General features: G+C 32.0%; 1 protein-coding gene across 6 annotated transcripts; it reads left to right on the top strand.

Annotated features, from left to right (window-relative positions):
* The first annotated feature begins 2,195 nt into the window (after window positions 1-2,195).
* LOC111408858 lies at window positions 2,196-5,655 on the top strand. 6 transcript variants are annotated; one of them, XM_023038670.1, is made up of 3 exons: window positions 2,199-4,610; window positions 5,277-5,484; window positions 5,584-5,655. In XM_023038670.1, the coding sequence occupies exons 1-3, from the start codon at window positions 4,546-4,548 to the stop codon at window positions 5,641-5,643; spliced, it is 333 nt and encodes a 110-aa protein (XP_022894438.1). In that variant the 5' UTR covers window positions 2,199-4,545; the 3' UTR covers window positions 5,644-5,655. The 6 variants fall into 6 exon arrangements, 1 of the variants encoding a protein (XP_022894438.1); XR_002705376.1 differs by lacking the exon at window positions 5,584-5,655 and having other exon boundaries at window positions 2,196-2,927; window positions 5,277-5,558; XR_002705375.1 differs by lacking the exon at window positions 5,584-5,655 and having other exon boundaries at window positions 2,198-3,840; window positions 5,277-5,558.
* Window positions 5,656-7,305: the final 1,650 nt, after the last annotated feature.

Here is a 7,305-nt window from a genome sequence, read left to right on the forward strand (position 1 = left end):
TAAGAAGATAATTATGTGTTGGTGGGTGTCTCATGTAGAAAAAATTAACATTGCAAAGACTAGTTTATATATGCTTGCACTTTCAAAGAGTGTAATCATGTCTAGCATCTAGACTTCTTCCACATACACTCGCAAAAAAGGGTGCAAATCTCGGACCGAATTAGCACCTCGGACTTGAACTTGTATGTGAGTGCAACTTGTGTATACAAATATTGGATTGAGTGGACCAAAATTAACTCATAATGGTTCACGATTTGCCTTTTTTTCTTTTTAATTGTTTTTTTTTTTTCTGTTAATTGACTTTTCAACACCTAAAACTATTGAAATTCTTGTTGTTAAAGATTGTAACACCTATAACTTTCGATCCGTTGAATCACCATTACAGCCTTTTGTAAATGTCATTTTTTCCTTTGTTCTAGATATATTTTTTTATACACTATTAGAGCTTCTTCTTAACTTTTGCATACACATTTTCATTCTTGTGTCTATAATTTTTTTTCAGTTTCTACATGAAGTCTTGGTGTTTTGTTTAATACTAATTCAGTTCATTGGAGTAGAAACAAAAGTGCTCGGGATCTACTAATTTTTTCGTTTATCTTGGAATACAAGTGCTCAAAAGAAATCTCAAAAACTTTTTGATGAGGAATCGAATCTATTTTAAGGACATCATGTAATACACATGCCTCAATTTACAGATCTGTTCTCTTTATATCAATTATTATTTCCTTATTTTATTATTATGTTCTTCCTATAATTAATAAAATTTATTATCCTTCAAATTTGTGTAACAAATTTTAAACACATTTGAAAAATAACTTACAAGTGATTATATTAATCTTCTTTAAGAAATAAATATTTGTCTGATTTTTCAAAAATGGCGACAAAATCAACCAATATAGATGTGGCTATTGGAAACTAAACTGTCATTGAAGTGCCAAGTCCTATCGTGGCCCACACTCTAACTAAATTGTCAAGTCATGCTATGATCCAGAAAGTGGCTCAAACAACTGGCCATGTTGTAACCATTTCGATTAATTATGGAGAAAAGTCAGAGAAATTCAGGCTTTGTTTGATTCACATTTTTTCTAAAATACATTTTCCTCTCAATGGTTTGAAAAAGGTTATAATAGAAAATGTTGTTTTATTTGACCACATTGAATCTTACAAGGTTTTTGACTGAGAATGGTCCAAAACTCAAAAAAGAGGTTGGGAGATATGCAAGCTATATGCACACTTGATGCTTGGAAACATTCTCACTTTCTATTGCCTTATATCATAAACAAATTGACGGCTCATTATATGACGTATATAGTATAGTGAAAATGGCAAAGAAATTATGAAAAACTATGATTAGTCCAGTATAGGAACTCTAAGTGATTCTACATTTGATTTATGTTGAGAGGATGATTTTGACTGAAACCTTCCAAGTGGTTGCTATTATTGAGAAGTGCATTTGGCATGTATAAATTTCAAAAATTATCTTAAATACAAGTAAAAGGAAATGAACATTATAGAATAATTGTTGGACTTTGAATTAAAGAAGATGAAATAAGTTCGAAAAAGAAAAGAGGTTCAATCCCATTGAGGCTAAAGCAAATGTATAGAATATGGTTAAACTTAGAGATGGCAATCGGGTTCATCGATTCGAACCTCCTGCGGCTCAGCTTGGAAAAAGCTCGAGCCCGCCCTGCTCGAAGCTCGGGAGAACCGAGCCCCATTTTGGGGGTGTCGGGCAAAGTCTGAGCCTGCCCATGTGGCTCATAGCTCTTACGAGCCTATATTTAAAAAATACAAAAAAAATAATTTAAAGGCAACAACACGCTCCCTTTTAAAGTAACGTGTTGCTGCCTAAAATAGGCAGTAGGTTTCTGCCAAACTAAAACCTTAAAAAAAGGCAGAACAGGCTGCCTTTTTTATTCACTATATTAAAAGAGAAGATGATTAAGCCCCCGTTTTGCCCATTTCGTCGATATGAAAATGGGAGGAATAGTATCTTTTTGAAAAATGAGTGGTTGAAAAAGAAGTAAAAATTTTCGATTTACGTGTAATATTATTTTATAAAAGATTGAATGATTGAAAATGAGAGAGAGAAAAATGAAATGTAATGGAATTTAAATTAATGAGGGCCAAATGGGGGCTAAAAGAGGGGATGAGGGCCTTCACTGTTCATTTATGCACCCTCATTTTCACACTTATCGAATTTTACACTGTTGATTATCCAGTTCCATAAAGCAGCCCACCTTTAACTTTTCCTTTCCCTTTCATCCATCGAAGAAGAGCAACTCCCAATTTCTAGACACTGTTGAGCTTCAAAAGATCAGTCTTTTTCCTTTTTAGCAACTTTCACTATTTGTATCACTAACCCTACTCGCTGCTAGGATCCGTGGAAGCAAAATCCTACAATTTAAAAACTTCTCAAAAACCTTAGAATTCTCTTCATCGTAACCTTACTCTTTGCAGATACTATCCTCTCAATTATTGAGTTATTTCATATGTGAGATCTGGTTTTCAATCGGCTTCTCCTTCTTCCAACGAGCCTTCACTTTCCCTTCGTGAGTTTCTCTGTCTTGATGGATTTTCAGAAACAATATCACAGATTTGATCGAAATCGATTTTTCATTCCTCTTCCATTTAAGGGGTTTAGGCACTGATATTGTACAACATTTTTATATTCTCGATTAAAATTCAAGATTTTAATTTTTATTAAATCATTAAAATTTGTTCCTCTAATTTTTCTTTCTCGAGTCTTAAATTGTGTCTTTGCATTCTTCTATGTTCTCGATGAACAAGAACATATGAAGATTTTTTATTTGCACTCTACACTATCTTCTATTAGCAGTTACTTATTTTTGAAAGTTGTCTAACTTTCTACCACTCACCCGCCTCTCTGAGTAGCTGAAGGACTTTGTTTGAAGCCCCAAATTTGGGTACATAATAGTGTTCATCCTTATCCTATATTTTGTGGCTTCATATTGAGACAATGATATGACTTTCAATCAAGTAGTCTTCGAAATAATAGTTAAACCACATATTATTATATTTGAGAAGATTTAATGGTTTCTTGAACATAGATTTAATGACATTAAGTGTATGTTTGACTCATGAATCATATAGCACTGTTGAATCTCTATGTAGTTTTAGATGCTGTTATTAAATAATTCTCATTAAACTTCAAAGAGTCATTCTTTGAAGAGTAAAGAACGTTGTTGGGATTGTTGAAAATTGGTTGACTAACTAATTTATTAACCAATATTGATGTTATCTTTTCATATGCTGATGTGATATGCTAATTGGGTTTTAGCTTGATAGTTAGAATAATTTTGCATAAGAGGATTGGTAAAATCACTACAATCAAATCTCTATTTTATGTAAAATTATTTCGATGTTTCGCACTATTTTAGTCACTTTTATAGCAATCTAATTTCATCCAAATAGAAAATGAAGCTAGCATCACATTTATCATGATCATACTTGGGATTTTATTGCTGAAGGGGAGGTTTATATTTGATTTGTTATCTTTAAGCATTTAATTGATTTTCTTCACTTTTATATCCTAGTTTATATGTAGATGTTTAGCTTCTATATTTTACCCCTGTTTGGCGGTTGCTTGATGTTCTTCCTTCAAAAGCTATAAATTGAGAGATTTATTTGACAACAGAAGGGGAGTCGAATAGAGTGAAATCTTGCTCAGATTTGATTTGGGGCATCAATAAATTATCTTTGCTCAAAATAGTAACTTTATTCATTTATTTTAATTTTTTGAGTAGCCATCCGATGTAGTTGGTAAGGTGTTGTTCGGAGTTCAAATCTCTGATGCAAAGCTGAGAGCCTTAATCAAAGGTAATGAAAGAGCAAATTGATAAAAAAAAATCCCTTATTATGCTATTTAATTTCCTTTTATAGATAAGTTTGCTAGATTTGTGTCATTCTATAATAGATTTAAGTAGTGTTAATTGAAAGTTGATAAATTAAGTGGGAAAGTAGTCTCCTTATTCTTTTAAGTGATTTTGAATCCAATTGGAGTGCAAATGTGCACTTGGTAATTAGTAGTTGTGATTTAAGTGTAGTAGAGTTCTGCCAATGTGGTCGGATATTCCCCGTTTGGTTTGGGTTTTTTTCTTGTAGTATTATGTCTCTCTTGTTTTAGAAACATTTGAGAAAGTATAGAGAAAAAGAACATGTTTAGAATGATGTTCAATCAGCTGATTTGTAAAGGAACCGGCAAATAGAAGAATAGAAAATAAAGTTACTACATCAAATATCTTTAGGCTCTTGGCTTGTTATATCTTTCCTTTGAAGGTCAAAATTAAAATAAACCAGTATTCTTTAGTCAAAATTATACATGAAATGGCCCGGTAATCAATAACATTCTCCACATCAACTTGTGATTTAGATTTAAGTCAATTCCTAAGGTTGTTTGGATACTTTTGTTAAATATTTGGTATGATCATTAAATTCTAATTAACTATTGTGTTTACTACTTTTAGGAAACCTTGTTCAGGCTATAAACTAAAGGAGATGTCTGGCAACAAAATTTTGTAGTTGATGATGAAAATGAGGAATTGGAATCTAGAACTTCTAATAATCGAACATATGTGCTTATTGTGCAGGTATAAAACATAGATTGTGCTGACTAACTAGAAATCAGATTAATCTTTTTTTGATTTCTATATTTTGGATTTCAAGGAAGTTACGAATGATACGAGCAAGATTTCCTTAAATACGGAAGAGAAGTTTTCTCTTAAGAAGTCAACTACTGTTCCCGAGGTTGTAATATATTATGTTCTTTAAATTTTTGCTTTTTCCTTGGTTTGAAATTGTTCTTTAGTTTGAGTAATCTCAGTTTGAATTTTTGTATTCCCAAATATAATACCACTATATGTTTGTCAAAATCGGAACTATTTATTTGTCTATAATTCTTAGCCATATGTTATATGGTTACTTTTCAAGCACAATTGTTTGCTTATATCATAAAAATAGAGAGAATTTGTATTGCAAAATTGATTTTCATCCTCCGAAGATGACAAAGCCAACAATCTGGCTAGGAAGAGGTTAGATCTCTATTTCTGGTCGCAGTTTCAGTTTAGTTACTATTTCTTTTTTTTGTGTTGAAGTCTTCTTATTTGATTGTTGACATACGAGTTTTGCGACTTTAATCCCGACCGGCAAGTCCAAACTCTAAGACCACTTCAATAATTACATTTATCCTTGTCTCCCTTTTCGCTTCCACTATGGCACCACTTTTTCTAATCCCATCCACCTACTCTACCATATAGGGTTGCATGTGGACGACAAGCTAATGTCGAGGAAATGGGACAAGGGCTGAGCCGTGGACAATTCCAAGAAAATGATCTATTTGTTGCAGTCCAAATTGGAGAGCTTGAAACAGTTGAAGCAAAGGCCAATGAGAACCCAAATTTGTTGAGAGTGAAAACCATTCATAGGAAACTTTCTGCACTGTATTTTGTTGTTAGGCAGATCGAGGTGGGTTTTCTGTGATTTATGATTATTTGTATTTTCTCATTTTATTTGACTTAAGTCTGTACATTTTGATCAAATTTTCTTTGTTATCTATTTTCGTAGGTTATTTGTGTGCTTTTAGATTGGTGTAGTAATCCAAATATCTTTAATCGCCGCAAATAGGTGTTTGTTTGATTCTTGTTTTAAGGAAATCTCATCCTATTATTTATATTTAATTTTGAGTTTGAGATGCATTTTTCTTAGATTTTTTTGGTTTGAATTTCAAATTCAAAATAACTTATAAGGCCTAGAAAAGCTAAAAAAATTGTTCAAATTTTTCTCAGATTATGTTTTGCAAACATTGAAGGTATCCTCAATCTGGGACAGCTTGGGGACTACTCTCATTCTTTCTTCCTTATGCTTTAGACTTGTCCAATGAAGCCGAACAAGTAAAGAAAAAAAAATGAAAACTCGCTTTTTGTATATTTTGTTCTAAGAATCTTGAATTTTTTATTTTTTTGCGCCTTTGGTTAGATTACGAAATTCTCGTGTTGGATCAACAAAGTACTCTTGATTTTTTTATCCCATTAATTGGTTTTTAATTTTTTATGGTTAGAATACCATATTCTTATGTTAGACTTCATGGAGTCTAATTGTAGTTGAATCTTCCTTCAACTGCGAATCTGACCTAATATTTCCTTCAACTGTTAAATCTCCTTTCAACTGTGAATGATGAGTTCAGAACACAAATAATCGGAAAATTGGTTATAAATGGAGGATTTGGGCTTCGTAATATAAGAAGAAAAGTTGCATGCAAATAAAGTCTAAGAATTCAAAGCATATATCACAAGGAACGGAACAAACAGGCACAATACTACTAAGCCCTCATTTGGCCCCCATTAAATTCCATTGACATTTCATTTTTATCTCTCACATTTTCAACTACACAATCTTCTATAAAATAATATTACATGTAAATTGAAAACTTTTCCTTCTTTTTCAACTACTAATTTTTCAAAAAATACCATTTTACTCATTTTCATTTCTAGAAAATGGCGGCCAAGCGTGGGCTAATTATATAGTGGAGAGGTATTTAGATACTTTCAAAGTTTACCTTGATTGGAAGTCTAAATTGATTAAGAAGGCTATAGAGTGCATTCATATCTTAGTTGCTATGAGAATATCAATACTATTGAGAAGATCAAATTTATTGAGAAGGAAAAGAAGTATTTTAATCTAATCGACCAACACAAATCACTTTGTTCTTTTTACTTAACCCACACTTTCCCACCCCAATCTCCCATCAAGCACTTCATAAAATTGTCCCACTATTTTGTTTTAATTCATTACATTTGTATTGAATTTTTGGGATGAACTTCAACTCTTGATGGGTTGGCGGTTGCTACTATGATGGGATTCTTTGGTAAAAAGATTTTTAGTTGAAAAGATTAAACCCCCGTTTGGCCCCCATTTATTTGGAAATGAAATTGGTGAAATAGTGTTTTTTTTCTGAAAAATGAGTAGTTGAAAAAGAATGACAAATTTTCGATTTACATGTAATATTATTTCATGTAAGATTGTGTGGTTGAAAACAGGTGAGAAAAAAATGGAATATAATGGAAAGAAAATTAATGTGGGTCAAATGGGGGCTAAAGATCAAAATTAGCTCGAGCTAATCGTTCTGTTAGGAGGTTCAATTAAATTTTTTGGGACATTTGATGATTTCTATGTTACGTTTCCGCTTCTTTTGTTAATTGGTTTGGAGTCGGCATTTAACTGAAGAGGATTAATTGAACTTTTAGCGTAATTAATACAGATAACTTTCATTTGATACACTTCTCTTTT

This window comes from Olea europaea, chromosome 2 (genome assembly GCF_002742605.1).
Source record: "Olea europaea var. sylvestris chromosome 2, O_europaea_v1, whole genome shotgun sequence".
NCBI lineage: Eukaryota > Viridiplantae > Streptophyta > Magnoliopsida > Lamiales > Oleaceae > Olea > Olea europaea.

Coding starts and splice junctions, on each gene's coding strand:
- LOC111408858 (XM_023038670.1), top strand. CDS start 4,546: ATGATGAAAATGAGGAATTGGAATCTAGAACTTCTAATAATCGAACAT. Junction 4,611..5,276: donor CATATGTGCTTATTGTGCAG/GTATAAAACATA, acceptor TCTACCATATAG/GGTTGCATGTGGACGACAAG. Junction 5,485..5,583: donor TTGTTGTTAGGCAGATCGAG/GTGGGTTTTCTG, acceptor CTATTTTCGTAG/GTTATTTGTGTGCTTTTAGA.